A 25,737-nucleotide genomic window follows, 5' to 3' on the forward strand; every position below is an offset into this window, starting at 1 on the left:
CTCCAAACATTCAATTAGAAGCTGGTGTAGGGCTAGGGAGGGATCTGGTTTGTTCCCAGAGTCACCAGCTTCGGTGATGGGGACGTGGGCCACAGAGTGGGCAGTGGGGGGCCCTTCCCTGGAGTTGGCTTTGTGTGTGCCTGGTAGCTGTCCTGAAGGACTGGTGGCTGCCCAGCCAGACTAAATGCTCTGTTAGTCTGGCAGTTCCTATCAGTGTTGAAAAGGAGGCTAGTAACCAAGCCTACAGTTGCAAATACCTCCCTTGCTGGTAATATGGCTTTAGGGATTCTTTTCTGGGTGTGATTCAAGTCCTGTACCTGAATCACACTCTTTTTCTTTTTTATGTTGCTTATTTTCCTTTCCTGTTTTGTTCCCTCTTTCTGTAATCCTTGAGCTAAGAAACTTCTTTTGCTGCTGCTCTTCCACGGCTAAGAAGTGGTAGGTGAAGGTTGCTGGGAATAGGGGTTCAGGGAACCTGGCCAGCTCAAGTGAGCACTCAGTTGAGTTTCAATGCTCATTATTTTTGTAGTGAGCTTCAAAGCACAGCTCTGCTAGACTATACTGTGTTGCTAGAAATTAAACATATGAGGGTATCAGCCACTGAGGAAAGCAGAATTCAACTCATCCAGCATTGCAGGAGCTTGTGGCAGAGGCTGAGTTTTGATGCTGCCCTGAGGTCCATAGGTTGCATTGTAGATGACTATAATTAAGCATATTAACTGGCAGGGACCCCTTCCACTAGAGCAGCTTGCTGCAAGCCCCTGTGTCCAACCTGGCCTTGAGCACTGCCAGGGATGGGGCAGCCACAGCTTCTCTGGGCACCCTGTGCCAGCGCCTCAGCACCCTCACAGGGAAGAGCTTCTGCCTAAGAGCTCATCTCAGTCTCCCCTCTGGCAGGTTAAAGCCATTCCCCTTGGCCTGTCCCTACATCCCTTGTCCCAAGCCCCTCTCCAGCTTTCCTGCAGCCCCTTCAGGCACTGGAGCTGCTCTCAGGTCTCCCCTTCAGGAGCCTTCTCTTCTCCAGGCTGCCCCAGCCCAGCTCTCTCAGCCTGGCTCCAGAGCAGAGCTGCTCCAGCCCTTGCAGCATCTCCATGGCCTCCTCTGGACTCACTCCAGCAGCTCCACATATTTTACTTGGTTGATATTCCAAGTCATATAATGACCTGTGATGTTCCTCCTAGCATGTATAGGTGTGAAGAGTGGTCCTGTGGGAGAGCTGAAAGATTGGAAATAGGAATCCTTCTTGGTGATTCAATTTCGGTATCTGCAGACAAGACAAGAGTTTCTTATGCCTCAATTTACTTCTGTCAGTTTGGTACTTTATTTAATCTTCTCATTGATCTGAGGCAGGGGCACTTAATGTGCTTTGTTAGTCTCTAGAGAATTGTAAAGCTCTGAATAATTAAATTCTGAGAGAGGAGATAAAAGTCAAGTAAGTGTCATGGAGCACTGCCTTCAATAAAGGGCTTTTCTTTTTTTTTCAGTAGAAACGAATTGTAACAATTAAAAGCAAGCCAATTCTATTTCTCCTACTTAGCATGAAATGATGTGTTCTAAACCCAATGGCAGATGTTTGAATTCAGTCTGCAAGAACTTCATTGTGAACAGATACAGCCAGAAGGGGGGAGTGTAGGCTAAGCTCCATGGGAAGAGGAACATCCCTGGCCCAGTGGTCTGATCTAAAAGCTGTAGTGGAGCAATGAGGTAATAAATACACAGTAATCAGTGAATTGAATGCTCACTGCTGCCCTGCACAGTGCTGTGTATAGGTGCTGTATGTTATATGTACTACAAAGTTGTCCCTAAGCTGTTAGTAAAAGGCATGTTCTTGTTTGATTTGCTGCACTTGAAATTGAAATACTGGTTCCAGGTGTGTTCAGTCTGAGATTAACAGCAGTGTAATGCAGCTAAACCCAAACTTTGGCTTAGTGTACTTACTGGACTAACTCATGCTAAATCATGATCTGGCTTGACCTGAAGTATTTGTAGATGAGATTATGGAACAAATCAGCAAAATGCACAGTTGTAGTTTGCCCCCACTGGCTTTTTAGGGGAGATAATGTCCATTTTCAAAGTGGTGGTCACAGAGCTACAGAGCTTTGAGCCTGAAATCTGTACCGAAGGAATCAATAGAAACTGTAATAAAGAATTTAACTTGTGAATACCTGTCTGAAGGTGCTACACTGAGAAGGTCAGCCCTGCTTCATGGTCTCACCAGAGTTCATTATGGAAATCAGAAGGCTCGGGCATAAGGGTTGACATAGGCTGCTTGTTTTGCAAGGCTGTTCCAGCACAGTTCTTTATCAAAGTTTCTTTAAAAAGAATCTGAACAAAGATCTGTAAGAGAGAAGGTCCTGGCATGAGTAGATGAGTGATGAAAGGGTAGAAGTAAATAGCCAGGGCCAGTGGAGTTCAGCATGAATCTCTGCTGGGGCCTTTGCTTTTCCTTATAATTATTGAATAAACTGGAAAAGAGAGTGAGTAATGAGGTGACAAAGCTTGCTCTTATGGATCTTGGTGACTAAGAAATCAGATGGCAGAGGGAATTCAATATAAATAAATATAAAGGGATGTGTGGGAGGAAAAACACTCGTAACCTCGGTCAAAAATGATTTCTGTTTTGGGCCAAGATCCCAGGTCTGATAGTTTCAAGGAGATGGTGGACCCATGCTCAGTAGCAGCCTGAGCCCTGTTGTCAAGAATTATTACTCATGATTAATAAAAGAACATGAACAAAGCAGAATATAGTTTTGTACTTGTATTTAATATACAATAAGCCCAGTGCATGCAGTTCCTGTCTGTCAAAGGATGTAGTCGAAATAGAGGAGACTGAAAGGGGAACAAGGGTGTGCAAGTGTGGAGCAGCTGCTGCATAGGGAAGGAAGAACAAGTGAGGACTGCTCTGCCTGCAAAAGGCATGACAGAGGAGGACACAGGACAAAGCTGGTATCATCCCAGGTAGCCTGAAAGAGAGTGGAGGCTGATACTATTTAGAGAAATTGTGACTGCCCTATCTCTGGCAGTGTTCAAGGCCAGGTTGGACACAGGGGCTTGGAGCAAGCTGCTCTAGTGGAAGGTGTCCCTGCCTGTGGCAGGGGTTGGAGCTGGATGAGCTTTAAGGTCCCTTCAACCCAAACCATTCTAGAATTAGTTACTGCCTTTTCAGATACAGGACTTGGGAAACAGGACCTGGTTCAGAAACATGAAAGGAGGTGTTTGGTTATGCAGACAGTGGCAGGCACGGTGAGATGCTGTAAGGCACTCTGGGTTCCAAGTTTACATGGTTCCAAGTGCACCTAGGTGAATTTGTGACAGAGAAACTTACCATGGATCCTTAAATACAGAGGAGCAACACCTGGCTTGTAAAAGCCCTGAAGTGGACAATTGGAAGGCTGGGAAAATAGTTGACTGACTAAGCAGGAGTCTCTGGTATACTGCCCTTGCATCCTTGTCATAGTGCATCCTCCTGGCTAACATCTGCTAGGACCAGACTTCAAGTTAGCTGGACGTGGGTCCGACCTGGTAGAACTGGTTTTCTGTTTGTACTTCTGTTTGCACTTCTGTTTGCTTTATTCTGCTGTGCTCTGGGTTTGGACTGATTTCTTGGTTTTGCAGGTAAATCAAAGACCAAGGAGAACCGCCAGTCTATCATCAACCCAGACTGGAACTTTGAGAAAATGGGCATTGGGGGCCTGGACAAAGAATTCTCCGATATTTTCCGGCGAGCTTTTGCTTCTCGAGTTTTTCCACCTGAAATTGTGGAGCAAATGGGTGAGTGTAATCCAGAGAAGTATGGCTGGGTTACAGGATACAGCCTACTTCTGGTTTGTAAAGACTGGGTATCAACTAACAGCTTTATGATGCTATAACATAGCAGTTTCTTAGGGATCTAGTAGACTGACAATGCCTGTTCTTCCCCTCTTGCTGCTGAATGTGTTTCTTATTCTTGTTGCTTGGCTAGAGAAGGGGACAAAGAAACAACATGAATACTCAACACTGAATGAATGAGATACATGGTTTAAGGGAATACTTTCCTGTTGGAACTGAAATTCTTTTGGATGCTGCATTTATTTGTAGCAGCGAGACTGAATGCTCCTATTCCTGACCTACTGAGCTGTCTATATAGGTCAAAGGAAATTCTGTCTTATTGATGCTGCTCTATATATTAAATATCTGTTGTCCTGGATTATGTGTCCAGTTGCATTGTAAACCTATGTCCTTCTCACCCGGGAAATAGAGCATCTTGTGTGACCTATGCTTGGTCAGATATGAAGTGCTGGAGAGGATGCACAAGCTGTGGCATGCCTTGGGGTTTGTGAAATAAAAGCTCAGGTTCTAAATATAACTTTTTGAGGGGGAGGGCTGGGGGAAGGAAAGGCAGTCCCATGACTTTGTAAACATGTGCTGGCAGGTGCCTAAATGGTGCTGGTTTTGATATGTAGTAAGCAGTATGCAGCTGCAGGTGTCTTTATTTTGTCCCATAAAGTGGCTGGGGCTGTTATAGCTGGTCCTTGTTCTCTGAATATAATCTCTGTGGGTTCATATTTAAACTTGGAACCTGTAGCTGTGTAATTCCTGTGTATGTTTATGTTTCTTGATCCCCCTTCCCTCTCCCCACAAATGAAGCAATTGAGCTTTTGATTACAAAGCTGATTTTCATCAGAAGATGGGTCCTGTTTGTGTGTGGCTGTCTCCAGTGCTTGTGGAATCGATGTTAAACTTCCCTGTGAAGTGAATTAGGTCTTTTCTTAGTGATTTGAACACCTGGGGAGAAACCCTGCAGGCCAAGCCCAACTGGTGCACAATTCTCTCCTGCCTTTTCACTTCACATCCATCTGATAGCAAAGGCTTTCTGGAGTCTGATCTTGGGTCGCTGGGTTTTTGCAGCTGTGAGCAAGTCATAACTTCTTTCTGCTTGACAGTATCAAATACTTAAATTTGTTAAATATGTATGCAGAGAGAGGAAATGAGAGAAATGGTGTTGGCTGTGGAAAGAAAAGCTTTTACCTAGATATTCTGTTGTGCCCAGTTCAGAAATGCTGCTGACAGCTGGCCTTTGGAAAGAGCAGCATCCCTGACTTGAAATATTCTTACCTTTTGAAGCAGTTATCGTGTATATTCATGGCTGCAGTACAGAGTTCTTAGGTGTGACCATATGTTAAGGTAAAAGATGTACACTTTGGTAATTCTCATCAGTGTCAGTGGGCTGTGATGAGGAAATGTGAGTAGATTAGAGACAATTAGAGCTTGTTTTCATTTTCTGTGGCAGGGTTGGAATTAGGTGATCTCTAAGGTCACTTCCAACCCAAACCGTTCGGTGATTCTCTGATTTGGTGGTAGCTTCTCCTGTTCAGCTTCCCTGGCTGTGTGCAGTCTGGCAGTACAATAAGCAGTCATGTGTCAGACCATGATTGCATTCCCTTGGTATTATCATTAGCTGGGTGCTCCTTGGGAGTGATGTGCAGCGGCTGCCTTTGCCATGGAGGACCTACATCTCCACCAGGTACCTCTGGAGAAGGTTGGAATCCTTGCTGACTGCAGGTTGTGGAGCTGCTTTGCAGGGTGTGCTGCTCAGATGGTTCCTCCTCTTAATTGGTGTTGCTTAATACAGGAAGACAAAGATTCTCTGAAGGACCACTTGTATTTTGATTACCCTGGGCAATGAATTAAAGGTGTGCCATAGTATTTATATAAATACGCAGACCCTTACGTGTGCGTGTTTACACACATACTCCACAAAGCAGCATTTTTCTGGTAAGAAGGTAGGCTCCCAGCAGAGCTCTCAGCTCTGTGATGAACCCCAGGGCTAAAGAGCTTATCTGAAATGCGAAAAAACAAAGCTTTCTGACATTCATTTGCTTTGCCTTAGTTATAACTTGCTCTCAACTATATTTCAGATCTGAAATGTCAGTGTGACAGCTGTTCACCTTTGTGTGTAATTTATTGGGAAAGGAAAAGAAGGAATTTGCTTGCTATCTGGTGCTCTAGTGCTCACCCAGAGCTGGGTTTTGCCCAGTGCTCACAGACTGCAACTCCCATGCCAAATGCAATAAATATTTCTGTCCCGTAACTACATAGAGGCTCTATAGACCCCTCAGAGATTACTTACAATTTGTGTGTGGTGTATCTGACTTCCAAGGAATGTGCTGGGTTTGGAGCATATAAAGCAACAGTAGTTAACCGTATCATCCAAGGGTGTAAGTGCTACTCTGATGCTACAATCTTTGGTTTATCCAAGAAAAGAAGCCTTAGCTCAGCTTCAGCTGGTCATTAAACCTTGCCATAGCTCCCTGCTGCCTAAGGGGCAATTTACTTTTCCATACCCACGCTTTTCCCAGCAGAAATGGAAATAAATAAATCTGGATGAGGATTGAGGAAGGTGTCTTGAAACAAAAGGGGCTCTTCTGTCTTAGTGCCCTCTGAGGCCTCCCTAGCAGTGATACTTTGACGGAAGGAACTTTACACTTGCAGGGCACTTTCAGCTGGGAAGTGATTTTCCTGATTTGTGGCACATTAATTGTTGTAAAGGCCACTGAAAAAGCAGATTCTGGATGTACATGTTGTTACAGTTCATTAACAGGTATAGAAATCTTTGGTGATACAGTCCTCTTAAAAGACTGAAACAGAACCAGAAAGAGCCCAAATTCCCCACCCTCTCCTGTTACCATCGCTAAGTAGGTTAAGTCAGACTTCTCCAAGGTGATTTCTGTTTCCTCATAGCCTTTGTAGCATGTCCTCTGACCTCTTGGAATCAGTTGGTTTCAGAGCTCTGTATTTTTGAGTACAGATCACTGTATAAAAATGAAGTATAGACAAAACACAAGATGAGCATTCACATTAGCAGGTAGTCAGGTATTATTTTCTTCCTTGGATTCTGCCTGTGAGGTGGAGGCTTGTCTTTTAAGCTGCCTTATAAATGGATACATTAATGTTCTTGAAGTACTCGGATATTATAAGAGAGGAATAATAATGGAAAGGATCTCATGAAGCCTGTTCTTAAAATAGGATCATTTTAATGAAAGAATGGGTGTCAGACATGTCTAACCTGTAACTGGGGTGACAGGAATGGCAGAGCGTCCCAAGGAGGCCTATTGCACTGCTTCCAGCATCTTCACCATCAGCAGTTTTCAGGTGCCTGTTCTCAGCCTTGCAGCAGTTCATGCATTGCTTATTTCTGTTATGCTTTTGGAGGAGGCTTTTATGTACTTGCCTGTTGGTGTTTCTCTTCAGTATTCTCAAGGCTGAGATCTGAGATTCTTAAACCATTCTCATAACCTCTGGATCACCAGTCGTTGTTGCTTCTGTTCCCTTGGTCATTTCTTCACTGCTTAGAAGCGTGATGACCAAAACAGGGCACAGTAGTTGAAGTGCTCACCAGTTCCAGCTCAGTTGGTGGCTTTTGCCTGTGCCTCAGTATATATGCCTCTTTATAACCCTCAGGAGGGTGATTTTTCAGTTTTGCAACATGCATGTAATTATTCCTACCCCAATTTAGAAACTGGTGCATCAAGTTACATTGGTTTTAAGTGAATTTAATCCTGCCCATCAGTTTATTTGTAGATCTTGGTTTTGTAATGTGCAAATGCAGTAAGTGTATTCTCTTCCATCTTCCAGGCTATTAGTAAAAGCACTGCATACCAGTAAATTTGGGCTGGATCCTTTCTTGTTGTACTTTAAAGTTTGTAGGGTTTTTTTCCGTTAACTTTGTGTTTTTCATTCAGCTTACGTGTTTCCTACATGCTTATGAAGATTTATAAGACCTATTTATATCTTTATGAAAGTCTAAATCTCCCTCTATTGCTTTGTTTCCTCATAGGGTCATAGAATGGTTAGGGTTGGAAAGGACCTGAAGATCATCTAGTTCCAACCCCTCTGTGTGTAACCTCCTACCCTTTCCTAGAGGGAAGTTGTCTCGGGCTGATCTAAGAAATTCCTTTTGGCTGTTTCTTGTATCCTTGTTTTTTTTTCTACCTCCTTTAAGAGATATTGTGCCAGAATTTTCCAGTAATTAAGGTAGTGATAAGACCAGATCACACAATCAATAAATAGTTGAGACTGAAAGGGATCTCTCAAGATTTAGTCCAAGCCCCTGCCTCCCTTCCTTTTCCCTTTATAACATTATGGATGACATTCATTTTCTTCCCCCCAGTGTTTCCCCCACCCTGTCCAAGTCTCAGTGACTTTGAGATGATTTCACCTACTCTTGAGTGCTCTTGGGTGAAGTTCATGTCCAGGTAATCTGCAGATATCTAATATGCTTGAGGGCTGGGTCTTGTTCTTTTCCTGCTCCTGTTTCCTATTCCTGCCCTTTTGTTAGTGATCTTCATAATTGCTGCCACATAACACATGAAGTCTTCATAGAACCAGAGAATAGTTCGGGTTGGAAAGGACCTTAAGATCATCCAGTTCCAACCCCCCTGCCATGGGCAGGGACACCTCACACTAAACCAGGTCACCCAAGGCTCCGTCCAACCTGGCCTTGAACACTGCCAGGGATGGAGCATTCACAGTGTCCCTGGGCAACCCATTCCAGTGCCTCACCACCCTCACAGGAAAGAATTTCCTCCTTATATCCAATCTAAACTTCCCCTGTTTAAGTTTTAACCCGTTACCCCTTGTCCTGTCACTACAGTCCCTAATGAAGAGTCCCCCCCCAGCATCCCTATAGGCCCCCTTCAGACACTGGAAGCTGCTCTGAGGTCCCCACGCAGCTTCTCTTCTCCAGGCTGAACAGCCCCAACTTCCTCAGCCTGTCTTCATACAGGAGCTGCTCCAAACCCTGATCATCCTCGTGGCCTCCTCTGGACTTGTTCCAACAGTTCCATGTTGTTCCAACAGTTCCATGTCCTCTTTATGTTGAGGACACCAGAACTGCACACAGTGAGGTCTCACAAGAGTAGGGCAGTTTGAAGTTAGTGTTTTCTTTTGTTAGCTTTTCTTAATTGAGAGGTGTATCAATGCTTCCTCCTGAGGTGGTGATAAAATGAAGTGCTTTACTCACACTGAAGCACGTGGTTCCCTGTGGCCGGTGAGGCTGAATCTGGTCACTTAACTCTTCCTCCACGTATCTAAAGACCTCTGTGTGCACTTTCTTTGTGGAGGACTGCTGGGCTCACTGTGTAAATCTGTAATCTGTTCACATACTGAATTGCTGAATGCAGTCTTGGCCTTTGTATCAGAAAGGATGCAGTAAAACTGGAAGCACTTTGGAGGAAGTCATCATGGTGGTTGGACCAGAAAAGCTGTGGATTGGCTTGAAGATCTTCAGCCTTGGGAAGAGACCGGTGTGAGAGATAAGAGAGAGAGGACTTCAAAACTGTGCATGGCCAGGAAAGAACAATGTTTGCTCTTTCGACACAGGAAGTTGGAAATGTGGAGGTCTCAGATGGCAGGCTTGGGAGGAAGGGAAGGGGCTTCACACCAAGTGTGCTGCAAGGAATTTCTGTGTTGGGGGCCGTAGTCAGATACTGAGAAGACTTTTGCTCTTACTTCACCTGGCTGCAGTTGTGGTGTTAGTTAGCAGGCAACATCACCACTTGGCAACCACAGTTTTAGTCCAGCTGGAAAACCAGGCTTTGAGACATCCCAGTCACCTTGTTATGTTGATACTTGTTTATGCTGTAATGCTCTGTGGGTAAGTGTTCCATAAGGCATTTACAAATTACACCATGTGGACTTTCTAAGTAGACAGAAGTGATCCAGCTTTATTCCAAAAAGGAGAAAAGGCTGGTGAGATTTATGGCTATTAACATCCAGGTGGGAAATGCCTGTAAACATCAGCTGCTGTGTTCAGCAATCCATTCAACAGCTCTGCATAATCTTCATCTTAAAGTAGCTGCGTTCTTGTAGCTTCTCTATTAAGAGGCAGAGGCATTTACTCTTCTTTTAAAGATGGGTTTTTTTGGTAGATGCTCTTATCAGAATCCCTTTTCTGCGAGTCCTGATTTTGTTTGTGTAGCCAAAGGCATTCTGTTGGGAGCTTCTCTAAAGCTGATTTATTTTCATTTTTATCAAATTCCATCAGAAACTGATAAATGTCCTGCCATTGTCATAAATCTAGTTATTATCTCCTTATATATGCATGCATTAAACTTCTCACAGCTAAACCAAGTATGCTGAGAAAGCTATAGGAAGACATTCCTGACTTGGTTGTCTTCTCTTTGCAGTGACAAACGATTTGATAGATCAAGAAACTGGCTATTGAGAGTCCTTTTAAAATAAACCCTTCTGGTTTAGGTGTAGCCTTTGCCCTGTCTCAGCTTTGAATTAAAAACACAAACAAGTTACTTGAGTCTTGCTACTTGTCAGTAGTACATAAATCCAACAGGAAGATTAACTGGAGGCTGGAGTAGTTCTGGGTTTACAGGATGAGAGGAGGGGAAAATCCCAATCAGCTATATTTTGGGGGAAATTTTGCCTGTGTGGCAGGTGAAGTCTGGGAACCCTGATCTGACTCAAACCTGCTTGAAGATGAATGTGCAGAGATAAGCATCTCTCCCTGATGTGTGCAGGATCGGTACTTCACATCCCTGCAGTTTCCCCAATAGGTTCATCTCAATGATACAATCACACCAGAATGCTTTGATTTTAATTAAAAGGGGAATTACACTCCCAAGGAGAAAACCCCTGTTACACTAAAACATTCTTCTGATCTCTCCAAAGAAGTGACTAGTGAGAGCTGAACAAATAAACTTGATCTTGTCTTTGGGTAAGTGGCGTTCTGGTTCAAAATAGCATTTGACTTCTCTTGGTAACACAAGTAACTTTCCCATTCTTACCAGGTTTTATGATTTTTTCCCTAATGTTTTGTGCAGAATGTTTCCCATGTTGGTGTATTTTAGTTCCTGTTAACATACTTACACAGCCTCTAACGGTACGTCATTAAATTTCATCCTTAAGTATCACATTACAGGAATGACCTTTGATTTGGAGGCCTAAAGGTAAGCTGAAGGAGTTGGAGATGTCTGCACTGCTAATCATTTGTGTTTAGAAGATTCTCATAATAGTATTGACATTTGGGCTGCATTGGTGAAAACAGCAAAAGGGAGATAAACTTAATCAAAATTCCTTTGTGGTGCCCAGGATCCCACTGTGATCTGAGACATCACATTTGTAGTTTGTCATCACCTGCCTATTTTAACAAAGTCCTGCTTGTGTTTAGAACTTACTTAGGCAGGTAAATGCAGCTCTGCAGGGAAATCTCTGCTGTAGTGGCTAGTGGCAATTTTATTGGAAGAGGAACTAATTGCCTTGGTTTCAGGAATGTTCTGCCACCCAGCTAAGACCCAGCTCTCAGTGTTGCTCATTCAGTGGCAACCAAGTCGTGGAGCAGATGGTCAGTAATGTCCTTGATGTTCAGATGTGGGGGAACTAAAGCCTGCGTGTGAAATACCCAGCATTGGCTGAGCTTATCTGGGTATGATTTGGTACCTGTTGAGTTGTCTCTGGGTACCTGCTGGGCCCCAGAGCTGGTATTTGTGCTCTGGAGGGGTGAATAGCAAATAGCATTAGAGTACAGCTGAGGGCTTGGGCAGGCAGCTGAAGCAGAAGCCAGCCTTTGACCAGCTTGCTTTCTTTTTTCTTCCTCCAACAGCTTCTGTCCTTTATTAGGTAAGAGATGATGCTCTCTCATGGTAAGCAAATTTGAATAGGAAGAGGATAAACATCCTAAGAGGCTTTCTAAGCAAGTTTGTCCAAAGGCCAGGGTGCTCCTTCTGGAACTGCTGCTTTGCCTTTTACTTTCTATATGCTCCCAATGTGGGACATGAGACAGCCATAGCCCTTTGTGAAAGCTATGTTAGCTCAGGTAGAGGAAGGGAATATTGGAGCTTTTCAAGAAGTTCAGGTTTTGGGGGCTGTAAAAGAGAAGCTTCTAGTGGCTCTGACTAGGTTGTACGTCCTTCTAGAAGAGAGAGTGTGGATTGCAGGAGAACCAGGGAAAAAAAAAGTAGAACCAGGCTGTGCTTTGTGTTTCTTCTTTGAAAGCATACTAGAGAAAACTAATCCTCTACGGCACAATTTCCCTGCCTCTCTCTGGATGCTCCCAGGCCTGTTTGCATACATGTGCCCTGACTTGCCAGTAGCCTTTTGATAGCCTCTCTGGTTGAGCCCAGCAGAGCTGTCTGAGCATCAGTTTGCTTGGGATTTCCCTTCAAAGCATCACTCATCGTCGAAATCCTGCTTTGTGCTGTTTGGCTACAGAGGTGATCATGTTCCCTCACGAAACACGTTAACAATACCTTTCGTGACATTGATTTGACAGGAAGAGCTTTTAATTTATCTACGCCTCAGTCGTTCCTGTGCGAAATTCATCTTTACTGACAGTGCACGGTGTTTATGTACTTGACTCGTAGATGCCTGAACGTTGACTAAGGAATTCTTCTTAGCTGAAGCTCTTGAATTTTATCTTTTGTAGTAAATTTTTTATCTGCAGAGAAGCCCAGAAAAACCCTTCAGCTTTATTCCTGTGCTCATTCAATGCAGCACTAGTGCTCTGTGGGACTTTGCCCTCCTCATAGCAATGTTCTCCTGAATCTTCGTGCCAGTGTACGGACAGCCTGAAAGAGAAAGTGAGCAGTGCGTGTGGGTAATAGAAGTTGTTGTGTGTTGAGCAGTTGTCTAGATTGAAGTTAATTCTTTATTGCTGTAATATTCAGGAGTAAATGAAATCACAGTTGAGTATTGGTAAGTTAATACAGGATTAAAGTACTTTAAAGGCAAAAGGTTGCTGTGAGGTGTGTGTAGTTGTGAGGACTCTTGTGTGGGGTGAACTTACCACATAGCTGAGACAAGCCAGAAACCAGAAGGGAAGTCATTCTATGTGGTGACAAATAACTCCCTGTGCCCAAGCTCGCTGAACTTTTGATGATGGTAGAAACTGAACTTGCTTCCTCTAAGGCTGAGCTCTGTGCCTTCACTCTGCTACTTTGTTGGGCTTTGCTTTTAATGTGTGTCTTAAGCACTGCAGGACTCTTGTTGGGTGGTTTGCAACCTTAACAAAGGCTGCAAGAATATGGTGTAAAATGAATGCATTGTGAATGTCATCTGCATCATGAAACAGTTTCTGCTGATGAAGGTCTTGCTTTCTACCTCAGACAATTAACACCTTGAGATTTCTAAGGTTTAGGTAAATTTTCTTGAAACAAAACAGGTGGGGTTTTATCTTCAGATAGGTTCCTCTGTTTCCCTAGAGAAGAGAATTTAAATGCCAGTGCTCCTGCACAGTGTTCAAAGTCCTGTTATTTGCATGAATGCTTCAGGTCTTCCCGGTTGCAGGTCAGGCTTTTGGGGCTGATGGTTCTAGTGATTCTTAGAAGCCTTTTTGTTTTCTCAGTATTTCTCCTATGAACTTGCAATTATAACTAGGTGTATTGAAGGGAACTCATCAAAGCCCAATACAGGGGTAAAAAGTTAGGCCATTATTAGATGATACTTCTTGTTTTCTCTTTCAAGAATCAGATTAATGTTTTTGATCCATGTCTACACTGGGAGCTCCCAGTCTGTTGAGTAACTGTGAGGGTCTCATGCTTTGTTTTCCTTATGTATGTGAAAATTAAACTCAGTTGAAGCTGTTCTGTGAAGAAAGGCTTCCTTTGTAGGCACTTTGTAGGCACCTCTTCCTCTGGAAGAGAGAAACCAACCAGGTGCAGTGTATGCCTTTCCTAAATTGCTGGTACATCTTGGCTTGGTATTCAGGGCATATGGTGATATAAAAGAAGTGTCTGCAGCCCCTCAGCATCCCTAGAGTTGGGTTTTGTTGAACTGAAAAGTTATTCACATGTTTACCAAGTGGTCTTTATTGCTTTGGATTCCTAACCAGAAGTTATAATTCAGGCTTTCAGTCCTTAGCTGTTAACTTTGTGTGCTTAATGCATGCAAGAGCATTTGTGCTCTTCTGCAAGGTATTTTTCCTGGCCCTTGCCACATCATTGGAATGATTCTGACCCAACTTGGCAATTCTGTTTGAATTTCACTGATAAAGGCAGTGAACCTGAGTAGGGTTGAGACTAATGTACGTTGCAGCCTGATCCCTGTAATAGCACTACTGTAAGCAGCAATTCCCTCTTCCCTATACTGCTCTTTCCATCATAAGCCTGCTTTCTAAACATGTTCTCTCTTGTTCTAGGCTGCAAGCATGTGAAAGGCATCCTCTTGTATGGACCTCCAGGCTGTGGTAAAACACTTATGGCGAGACAGATTGGCAAGATGCTGAATGCCAGAGAACCAAAGGTGGTCAATGGTCCAGAAATCCTCAATAAATATGTGGGCGAGTCCGAGGCCAACATCCGCAAGCTGTTTGCTGATGCAGAAGAAGAACAAAGAAGGGTAATGCAAACATAGATAAATGGCATGGTCAGGATGAATGTGCCTAAAGAATGGCCGGAAAAGAGGTTTATAATCAGAAAATTACTGCTTGCATTAAAAGCCTGAGTCACTCCTTAGATTATAGTTATTCCCTGCAAGTCAGGGAATATTAGTGTTCTACAGATGGACACACTGGCTGTTGGAAAAGCAATCTCGGAACCTGACAAGGTAGCTGTGCTGGGGATGGACAGTTAGCTTCAATTCCATGCAGGGTTATTTTCAAGTAATACAATAGGGCCCATCATGCTGTGCTTTGTATTATGGGGTGTCACCTGCCCAAAAAGTGCTGAAAATTAGGATTGCACTAATTTTGCTCTTTTCTTTTCTCTTTGTTTTGATGGAGGAGACATGATTTAGTTGGACTTTTTGCGACTAAATTCAGGTGGCACATATCATAGGCTGGATTTCAAACAAGCTTTCACGGTTCAAGTTTTTGGTTTACAGCCTTATGGGTATATTGTAAGCCTTAAAGTGCTGTATCTGATACGTCGTTACTTTTCCTCAGCAGGACGCTAATGGATGGGATAGTGTCTCAAAACCAGAGAGGTCTTTTAAATTGGAAGTGGAGATGATTCTGTTTTCCCTAAGCTTGTTTTTTTCTTATCCATTACTTCAGTCAGCTGTCAAAAGCCCCATCTTTAGTTTAAAGGTGTAAATACTTATTTCATGTGTGCTATAGTAATTTTTCTGCTGTGGATCACTTCATCTTGACAGATCTTTCTGATAAAGAAAGTACAATGTCAGGCAAGCCACAGCTGAATACAGGGAGGGCTTTTCAGAAGACATTAGCAAAGGACATTGTATCCCTTAATTTTATTTGCACCTAAGAAGGCTGCAGGTTTTGACAGTGGCTTGAAATAACTTCATTTTCTTCTGCAGAAGATCTATTAATCAGTAAGTCAGCTTTGCATGGTAACCCATCCAAATGGAAACAGTCTCCTTCTCTCTGCTTATTGCAGTCTAACTGAAAGCTGTGAGCTGCTTTTCCTTTGCAATAACACACCTGTTAAAATAGGCTTTATAATGGCTGGAGGGAATGGTCTTGATGACAAGTTTCAAGATTAAAAAGGTCTCGAAAAGGTTGGTATTGTAATGACTTGTGTCTGGGGCAGATTGCCAGGGACAGCACATTTACTCAGCGTTAATATGGTCTCCACTGGCCACAAAAGATGTTTGAGAGGTGGAATTTGAAGGGAAGAAGCTTCATAACACAGTCACAAAAAGTATCCTGTTCTCTTACCAGCTGCAACTGCCTCACCTTTGAGTGAACCTGGAAATAAGCAGTTTTGTTCCTGATTGGCACCTAACAAATGGGCTCCTTAAAAATGTTCAGAACAAAGCTACTCTGGCAAAGCCTGTATTTACTAACTTCAGTGCAACCAGGAGTATTTCCCACACTGGGTGCTTGCCCCTACAGACGTGCTTCATTCTCCATCTCCCTTTTGGATGGCTTTCCCAGATATTCAGTACTGTGACCCTGTGTCTGAGCTGTGTGTTCCAGCTTTGGGCTTGTGCTTTTCCCATTCAGCCTAGTCCTCTTCCTTGGATGTCAGCTGTGAAGCCGTATGTTTGGGCAAAGCCTACCATCCCATTTTGGAGGATGGCAAGATGTCATTCTGGGAAGGGGTCACACATAACGTGATACTAAAAGCCCTTAGAGATATCAATGTTCTGTATCTGTGGGGCTGAGCTTGTTGAGAAGTTACTGTTTTGTTTGGATGGCTTTCAGTGATGACATGTGGCATTCCTGACATGTTTTTCTCTCCACTAGCTTGGAGCAAACAGCGGTGTGCATATCATCATTTTTGATGAGATTGATGCAATCTGCAAGCAGAGAGGAAGCATGGCGGGGAGCACTGGAGTTCATGATACTGTTGTAAACCAGTTGCTGTCTAAAATTGATGGTGTAGAGCAGCTCAATAACATCCTGGTGATTGGTATGATGGTGCTTACTTTTCTCTGTTACAGTGTTCTGGTTGAAAACTGCTGATACTTTCCTCATTGCAGGTCAACTAAGTTATCATTAGTGGTATTAGATCTGTTTGGGCTAATCCAGACTGAATGTCTGCTATTTGCCAAGCATCAGGAGCAGATTTAAAGGGAGATATCACTCAAATTGGCTGATATTGCTGCTTTCAAAAACTTCCTTCTTTTGCTTTTGATAACAAGTGATTCATAGTCTAAGAAAACTTGCAAGGAATGATATGTATTGGCATATGAAGGACTGGGGCTTCTCTAGCTGTGTTGTCTAGTTGACCTGGTGCCAGGAGCCCTGCAGATACAGTCACAAGTACAGGCTTGATTACTATCGACTCTACTTCAGGGCATGACTTTTCCTGTATTTCTGAAGATGGGGATGTTCTGCCTGTTTACTTGAGATTCTTTGGGGTATCTTCTTAACTCTGTGGGCTGTGTTCAGGAGTTGGAGACCCACTTAGTAAGCTCAAATAATGCTGATTTTGGTTTTTGACTTTGAATTTAGGAATGACCAACAGACCTGACCTGATTGATGAGGCTCTGCTGAGACCAGGGAGGCTGGAGGTGAAAATGGAGATTGGTAAGCAAGTTGGCATAGTGCAGTGCATAAGCTCACATGTACTTAATAATAAAGCAAATATTTATCATAATGTGAACAGTTAACCAGGATGGCAGAGGGGCTAAATTTCATGCAGCTCCCTCTATAACATTACAGGTTTAGTACCTGCATCTTCAGTTGGCAAAACTAAGCAGGGCATTAGGATAAATGATGAGATGATAAGGACTGACCACTGCTGGGGACTATGGGCATTTTAAAATGTCTTTTCACATACTCTCAGCACAAATAGTATTCGGTGCAAATTATCAGACCATTGGACCCAACAAGATGCATCCCAGGATGATGTAGTCACTGAGCTGCTCTCCACTGTATTTGAAAGGTCATAGCAGGAAGGCAAAGTCCACAGACTGGAGAAAAGGGAATGTAACTCCTGCTTGATAAAAGAGGAGTAAGGTTCCTCCTAGAAACTCCTGACCAGTTAGCCTCACCTCAGTGCCCACCAGGATCATAAAGCATCCTCCTGGAAGATATGCTGAAACACATGGAGGACAGGGAGGTGATTAGAGACTGTAGACATGGCTTTACAAAGGGCAAATTATGCCTGGCTAATCTAGTGGCCTTTTACAGTGGAGTAACTGCATTGGTGGATAAATGATGAGCTACAGATGTAGTTTACCTTGACATCCATAGGGCCTTTGATAAGGTCCCTCACGGCATTATTGCCCCTGAATGGGAGAAATTGGAGTTTGATGGATGAAGCCTTAGATGAGGAATCGGCTGGATGCTGTGTCCAAAGAGTTGTAGTCGACGGCTCAATGGCAGGGCAGTTCCCACCATGAGGACAGCCTGGAGCGTAGATGGGTAGATTGATGGCAGCCCTGTAGAGAAAGATTTTGGGATACTGGGGGTTGAAAAATTGGACACGAAGCAGCACTGTGCACTTACAGTTCAGAAAGCCAGTTGTACCCAGGGCTGCATCCAAAGCAGCGTGGCCAGCAGGTCGAGGGAGGTGATTCTGCAATTAGTGTAATTGAATGTTCTCAAACAAAAAGCACTGTCAAATACTCTGCTTGTAAGAATGAATTGCTCGTGTTGAGAAAGAGCCTCTGGAAGCCAGGCTGTTGAGGAGCAGGAAGGGCTTTGCTGCAGTTGCTGTGCTGAGGTGCTGATCGGCATGTGTTGTCTTTAAAATCTCAGGCTTGCCGGATGAGAAGGGTCGATTTCAGATTCTTCATATCCACACGGTTCGGATGCGGGAGCACCAGCTGCTGGCTGAAGACGTGGACATTGCAGAACTGGCAGTGGAGACTAAAAACTTCAGTGGTGCTGAACTGGAAGGGTTAGTTCGAGCTGCTCAGTCTACTGCTATGAACAGACACATTAAGGTCAGTCCGGTCATCTCTCACTGGGGCAGAAAAGGAGAAAATAATTATGGTTGGAATCTTTTCTTGAGTGTTTACTTCCAAATGGTATATCAGCCTACCTTAGGAGAGGGAATTCATACAGACACTAGCATTTCATCATGCTTTTACGTGGTTCTGAATTACCTCTTTCATCTAAGCCCCTTTCATGGAGCCACTTGACCTCCAAGAAGGTCTTGCATAGCTCAGTGGGGATGGAAGGTGATTGTCAATGTATTTTGATAAAAACTGAAAGTAAAGGCTTGAGCTCAGTGATATGGATTGGACCCAGGAGTCAAGAGGTGGGAGTGAGAACAGCCAGTCATATAGGAAAGATCTCTGCTGGAACCTGTCTTCCATTTCAAATGAGTATTCACTTGATGATCAGCCATAAGAGACATACAATATTCATGGTTCCTTCCACTCCAGAGGAGCATTGCCTTGCTTCCCCGTGCTTGCTGATTATCTGAGGTCAGTGTATCTTTAACTAGAAAGCAGTTAAGGACCATGAAATGTCAGGTTATATTAATCCAGATGCAAACCACAGTATTTGATGGTGTTGAAATATGAGATGATTAGTTTGTGAAGAAGGTGGCTGAAGGGCACAGCCCCTTTGCTCTAGTGGCCAAGAGCTGGGGTTACTGCAGAGAAAAGCCTTTGACAGCAATTCCACAGCACTGGTCTAGGATTTTTAACTGAAAAGTCTGTCCAAACCTGAATGTGAGGAAAACACAACATGCTTTTATTTAAGTGAGAGAAATCGTTTGGTTACTTAGACGTTTGTGTCTCTTGGGAGCATTCTCTATTAGAGAAGTGGTTCTTTCTGCTCGTTTTTCTTGTATAGCCATAATACTTGCAAAGTTACTGTTTCCTATACCAAAACCCCACAAACACCAACAGTTTCTCATTTTCTTGTGTTCTGTCTCAAAACAAAAATAAAACCCAGCCCTTCTCAGGCAAAACATTTTCCTGAATAAATTATTTTTACTTATAGCTGCTGTTTTTTTCAAGTGCTTGAATTCTGTGTGGCTTTGGGGACCGTAAGTGTTTTTGATATATTCCCTGTTGTACCAGAATCTGACAGGGGAAGCAGAGAAAATGGCAACGCATAAATGTAAGAGTGCAGTCCCCTCCTTTAGGTTGGTATGTGATTGACATCTTTATGTATGTGGGTATATTCCAAATGGGAAGTGGCCACACGTTGGTTTTCTTTTCAAACACTTGGATATAGTATTTTTGGCTAATCTGATTGTTTGTTCTGAAGCTGTCTTCAGGCAGATGATCCACTAAAAAGCCAGAAATACACTAAAGTGTTTTATTCTCTCCTACAAGTACTGCAAAATTTCAAATCTCCATCAAAGGCCTGACCTAGTTTTCAGAAGCAAGAGCACAAATTGAAAATCAAGTCTAAATCATTTAAACTCTGCTGATAATCTCTCAAAGTATGTGTGTGTGTCTCTAACTCATTTAAGGCTAGGAGAGGAAGACACCAAACACCCCCATCCCCACCCCCCTGTTTATTAAGTGTACAAACAACTTCAGGAATATATTAATAGTGTTTCAAGTACCTTCACTTCCATCTGCAAAGTAGACTAGTGATCAACCTGTACTAAAGATCCACTGGGTTGGTATGTGTTGCTGCATGGTGGGTGCTTTTGGGAGAAGGGACTCTCATTTCAGCCATCCTTTGGTTACAGTTACTTCTTTGGCACAGTGTTTCTGTCCAGTGTGGGTTCCTGAGGTTGCTGTCTGGAGGCTGCATTTGCTACTCTACAAGACAAGCATAATGTGATTATTTTTATTCCTTTTTTTTTCCTTCCCATGCTCAAGTGCACTCCTTGTTCTTGTAGAGCATAGAATCGTAGAATAGTTTGGGTTGGAAAGGACCTTTAAGATCATCCAGTTCCAACCCCCTGCCATGAGCAGGGATGCCTCACACTAGACCATGTTGCCCAAGGTTATGTCCAGCCTGGCTTTGAACACTGCCAGGGATGGAACATTTAGAGGATGTCTCTGAGACATATCTGTAAGGGCTAAAGTTACTTTACTCATCCTTCACCTTGGTCTTAGGCAAAGGTGGTAGAGGTTGCTTCCAAGAAACCCCTTGAAATCCCCTATTTCTGAGCTGTCAGATCATTTAGGGCCGTTCAGTTCTCAGGTAGAAGTAGGTGGTGTTCTACAGACTCATGTAACTTTCATTGAAAATCATACTTGCTTTGGAATCTAGAGCAATTGGTTATGGTGGAACATCTGCTATGGTACCCAGTAACACATCTCCAACTGGCTTTAAAGGCTGCAGGCATCAGAATAAAGTTTTCAGCTTTAAAGGCTGCTCACAAGTTGTTTTCAAGAATTAAAACCCCCTTCTGGCTCCAGTGTGAGCAGCTTTGGGTCACCTCCTAGTCGGTACCTTTAGCTGAGAAATGGTTGACAAGAGAAGGTCACGATGGTGCTGTCTCTACTCTGTGTGTTTGCTTCCAGTCTTTAGCTTTTAAATGTTGCTGGATGGTTTGGGAATGGCAGAAGGGGAAAAAGGTGATGCTTTTCCTATAGAAAGGAGTGCAGTGTGAGCTGAGTTAACTGCAGCCTATTTATTCCAAGTCGTACTCATAGCACTGTCCTGGGAAGATTCATGGCTTTGGTCAAACTGAAGCAAATAAAGGCAAAGCAGAAAGAAATCTAATATTTACCAATCCCCTTAAAAACTTTCTTGTGTGGAGAGGAAAGTACATGGCTTGAATAGAGAATGCAAACCTCCTGAAATAGATGTGTGTGAAGAATACTTATTTTTGGCTTAGTTGCCAAAGATGGGGTGGGTAGATTGAGACTTGGGTTAAACCAAACTGTGTCTTTCTGAGAAAAATCACACAGTGGAGGAGGCTTCATCCCTTCTAATCCAGCAGCCAGGAAGCATAATGAAGAGTTTTTTCTACAGCTTCTAAATGGAATGGTTAGTTCCCTACTTTGCAGGGTCATGGCCATACTCTTCACTTCAGCTTTCCACCCAGTGGAGTGGAACAGCTACTACTTAATGACTTTGTGAGGCTGGAATATGGGTGTAGCTGTGTGAAGATGATGATGGCTCCACTAGTGTTCAGCATATGTCCAACGAATGTCCTGTTAAGAAGCATTTTTCTTATTGACATAGACCAACTACAGGATTGGATCCATGGATGGAAGTTGATAAGGGTTTGTGTGTGGTACTGCTGTACTTCAGTGTCTTTTATTGCCTTTATTAGGCCAGCAACAAAGTGGAGGTGGATATGGAGAAGGCAGAGAGCTTGCGTGTGACAAGAGGAGACTTCTTTGCATCCTTGGAGAACGACATCAAACCAGTAAGTAGGCAATGAGTAACTCCTGTAATAGTCACCCAGTGCAGTTAGTGACGTGAGATAACAACTTCCTTCTGGGATCAGACAGACAGTGGTGCACCATGGGCTGACATACTGTGTCTTGTGTTGTCAGAATGAAATTAGGGAGCCCCTTTCTGCTAAGGCTGTTTTGCACCATTTGTTTGTGTGCAAGAATCATACAAAGGGATAGAAGAAATAAAGAGAGCAGTTTGGAGTTTCTTCTTGCTGTATGTACGTTCCCTGTTTTTGGCTGCTTCAGTCAATGGATACCAACTTCACTGTGGTCTGTAGTGGGAGGTTTAAGCCTCATTTTTGAGAATTGCCTTTAAAGGGTGTGCATTCAGAACCCACTCACAACTTGCACTGATTGGAATTTGTTTTGAGGGTGTGTGAAAAATATGTTTCTACATGTGCACGGTCTCCACCAGTGTTCAGTCCCTTGAACTGGAATGTTGTGTGTCACCAATGGGTCTTGCAGTACTGACTCTCTCACTTAAGCATCTTCCAAAGTCTTGGTTCGGGTCACTTTGGTGATGTGTTTCTTGTTTTTCTGATGTGATGCAAAATTGCTCACTAAATAAATGTTCCTTCTTTTAATACAGGCATTTGGAACCAACCAGGAAGACTATGCAAGCTACATCATGAATGGTATTATTAAGTGGGGTGATCCAGTAACGAGGGTATTGGATGATGGGGAGCTGCTTGTTCAACAGACTAAGAACAGTGATCGCACTCCTTTGGTCAGCGTTCTTCTGGAAGGTAAATTTAAGGAAAAAAGCCCAAAACAATCCCAAAACCCTCGAGTGAATTCTGCAGACTATTCCTATCAGTTGCCCAAGTGGTTGTCTGGTACATCCTGCAACTGGACATAAAAGAAACACGTGAGAGGAAAAATAGAACTGTAAAAAACTGAGAAAAAGAATTAGGTGGCCATGTGTATGCAATCCTTTCTGCCTCTCCATAACTGAATTGTATTGGATGTATAGACCAAGATGTGGCTTTGGTCTCTGAATTGGTCTGGTGTGAGTTCAGGCAAATAAGAAGCTATCTTTGTCAGTATTTACTTGGCATTCGTGGTATTGACATGCTATTTGCCACAGTACCTGCAGAAATCATATTTAGAAGAGGCATACATATATTTCAAGAAGTGTCTCCAAATACAAGCACAATGGTGGCTTTGGTGCCAGTCCGACAAAATGTGAGACGTCCTCTTTTGCGTTGGTTTTGTGGCAAATCAGTCTGCATGTTCTCAAACAGCTGCATCCGTTTCCTTCATCTGGGGGACTGCACTGTACTAGGAGTTAGTGTGTTCCTTCTGCAAGTAGAAGAGGTCATTTAGGGATGCAGGGATCTCTGAATGATAGTCTAAACACACTGAAGAGATCCATGCTGAGCCTTACCAAAGCTGTTTTCTCCCTTGCTTTTTCATGACGTTTGTCCTGTATTTCAGGTCCACCCCACAGTGGGAAGACTGCTTTAGCAGCAAAAATAGCAGAAGAATCCAGCTTTCCCTTTATCAAGATCTGTTCTCCTGATAAGATGATTGGATTTTCTGAAACTGCCAAGTGCCAAGCTATGAAGAAGGTACTCATGTGCCCTACTCCTTTGCTTGATTAAAGTCCAATTCTATGTTCTCTGGTGGACAGAAAAAGGAATTATCCTTGTGATCGTGTTTTCTGCTCTCTGCAGGTCCTAAATTCCTGTGCATATATTTATTTATGAAGCTCAGTGAATGTTTTTGTGGTACTGACACTAAGTGACTTGGAAAATTTCAGGGTTCTGTCCAAATTGGGTGTGATACGTAATCATGACTGACAGTGGAACAAAACACCTGATCTGTGGTGAGCTAGAGCTCTGCCTGCAAAGATGAAGGCAGGAAGGGCTTAGGGTTGCACTGAGAATAGATTCTGACTGAATGAGACTAAGAGCAGTTTGGAGGTGGCAATGTTAAGAGTTTTAACAACTTGGGAAGCTGGGGGAATGCAAATACGTTGTACAGCTTAAATCATTTCAAGTAGCCAGGTGGAAGGAAGGAAGGAAGATTTCATTTGCTGAAGCAAGCCAGCACTTACTCTTCTAGCTGAATGACACTGAATGAAGCATTTAAGTGGAACATTGCTCTAAGGTCAGTTTGTTGCAGGATTGGATAGTTTCTAAGAGAAGCAGTGTGCTGATAGCTGAAAGCCCAGTTTGTAACTGAGATTCAAATAGGAGCTATTTGGACTTCACTTGAATCAGTGGATGCTGGAGGCAGGCCTGCAGCACCGCTGGTGTCCTTAGTGCTACTTTGCAGGACACTGGTTTGCTGCTCTAAAGGGTGATGTGGAGATTTAATCCATACCTGAGCAGGTCTGTTCTCCCTGCAGTGTGCTCTAAGGAAAAGTAACCAATATCCAGCTTGGGTAGGAATCTTCATAATTGCATTGCAGTTGTGGGGGATTTGTGTAGTTTTATATGATCAGTATTGTTCCAGCTCCATAAAACAGGAAATGTGCTCAATTTTGTCCATTCTTACAATGGAACACAGAGCAACTAGCTTTTTTATGTATGGGGTAAGAAAGGAAAACTGAGCTCTGAATTAAATGAAGGTGGTAGAGTCTAGTCTTTTGGTCCTTGGCTTTTCCATTCTTTGTTTATTCCTCTGCATACTGTTGTGTTTGGCTACAAACAGGTCATCGGCTCCTGTCATGACTCTTGTAGTTTTGGTGCTGAGATGTAACAATGGGTCATTTTGCTGCTTTTTAGATCTTTGATGATGCGTACAAGTCCCAGCTCAGCTGCGTTGTTGTGGATGACATTGAGAGGCTGCTGGGTGAGTTCAAATAACAGAAATGCTGAAATATGTCAAACTGGGAATGATCAGGAACCGTTTCCTTTGAGAGCCTTGAACTGGCTCACACATTGACGTGGCTTAAGTGTGCATCTGCTTAGTGAGCATTAAAATGCATTTTTCCTTTCAGATTATGTCCCAATTGGACCACGGTTCTCTAATCTGGTGTTGCAAGCCCTTCTTGTGCTGCTAAAGAAGCCCCCCCCTCAGGTAAGACAGTAATTGAGGGGCGAGATGCCCTATTCCTGTAATAATTTTGACAGTGGAGAGCTTTGTGTCTTGCTGATAGCTGCTGTGCTGCCAGTGGTATTAGTGCTATTGTCTCTTGATTCAGTCAAGTTAATCCTAGCCTGCTGCTGCTCATTCAGCGAGACATTTCTAGGATAACCTCAAAGGATTCAACTTCAATTACCTAATTACTTAAGGCTGAATCTTCTGCAGTTAGCCCCAGGAATACTGACTAAGGAAACAAGTTTAACCTTCACCATGTAAAACTTAAAACATGCAAGCTGTCTGCTTGCTGATTAACTGAGGAACTGCTCAGTCCAAATCAATCCCTGGCTCAACCACGTGCTCCCTTCTTGTGGGTGTCAAGGTTTTAATTTGTTCTTAACTTGAAATTATCAGGTGTTAATTACAATGGGTAAGGGAAGCTTAAGATCTTGCATCTCATGCTGATCCTGTCTGTTTGCACTTTCTGGCTTGATGAGATTTAAGACCATCACAAGTGATAACGTTTCTGAAGCTTGCACTGAAAAAGGCAGGCAGGGACCCTTCTCTTTTCCTGTTTGCCATTTTTCCTGTCGTTCACTGGAATTCTGCTGCGTGTGTGAAAGTATCTGCATGAATAAATAACATACCAAGAGGAAAACCTTGAAAGGTGGTGTCAGGAAAAGGCACAGAAGCACAGCCTGGATGAACTCGATTTGTTGTCATTTTTAAGATGCTGGAAACAATGATGTATGCGTGAGTATTGTTTTCATTAGAGAGTTTGGTGAAAAGACCTTTCAAATACAGAACTTTCAACTAAACTCTAATGCCACAGGCCCTGAAGTTCCTCTCGTGACTGTCAACCTGGGAGAACAAAGATTTTCCCCACTGAGCTTTTTAGGACATGTGAAGTCACTAATGTAAAACTGGGATTCTGTTATCACATACATGGAGTCAGAAAGGCTTGCAACAGTACAACCAGTTTTGATCATCATATTCTCACGTAATCATTGACCTATTGCTGGGTATTTCCACAGCACCAGG

At 43.2% G+C, this 25,737-nt stretch overlaps 1 protein-coding gene across 1 annotated transcript in view; it reads left to right on the forward strand.

Annotated features, from left to right (window-relative positions):
* NSF (N-ethylmaleimide sensitive factor, vesicle fusing ATPase) overlaps window positions 1-25,737 on the forward strand; it is a 49,898-nt gene that overhangs the window by 13,015 nt on the left and 11,146 nt on the right. The window contains 10 exon segments of the mRNA XM_057416623.1: window positions 3,616-3,771; window positions 14,126-14,325; window positions 16,136-16,301; window positions 16,847-16,921; window positions 18,098-18,285; window positions 21,540-21,635; window positions 22,256-22,412; window positions 23,104-23,237; window positions 24,399-24,465; window positions 24,614-24,693. Of these exon segments, the coding sequence (XP_057272606.1) occupies window positions 3,616-3,771; window positions 14,126-14,325; window positions 16,136-16,301; window positions 16,847-16,921; window positions 18,098-18,285; window positions 21,540-21,635; window positions 22,256-22,412; window positions 23,104-23,237; window positions 24,399-24,465; window positions 24,614-24,693 (1,319 nt within the window).

Source organism: Pezoporus wallicus, unplaced genomic scaffold (assembly GCF_028554395.1).
Source record: "Pezoporus wallicus isolate ANWC-B61680 ecotype Strahan unplaced genomic scaffold, APGP_CSIRO_Pwel_v1 scaffold_7850, whole genome shotgun sequence".
Lineage (NCBI taxonomy): Eukaryota > Metazoa > Chordata > Aves > Psittaciformes > Psittacidae > Pezoporus > Pezoporus wallicus.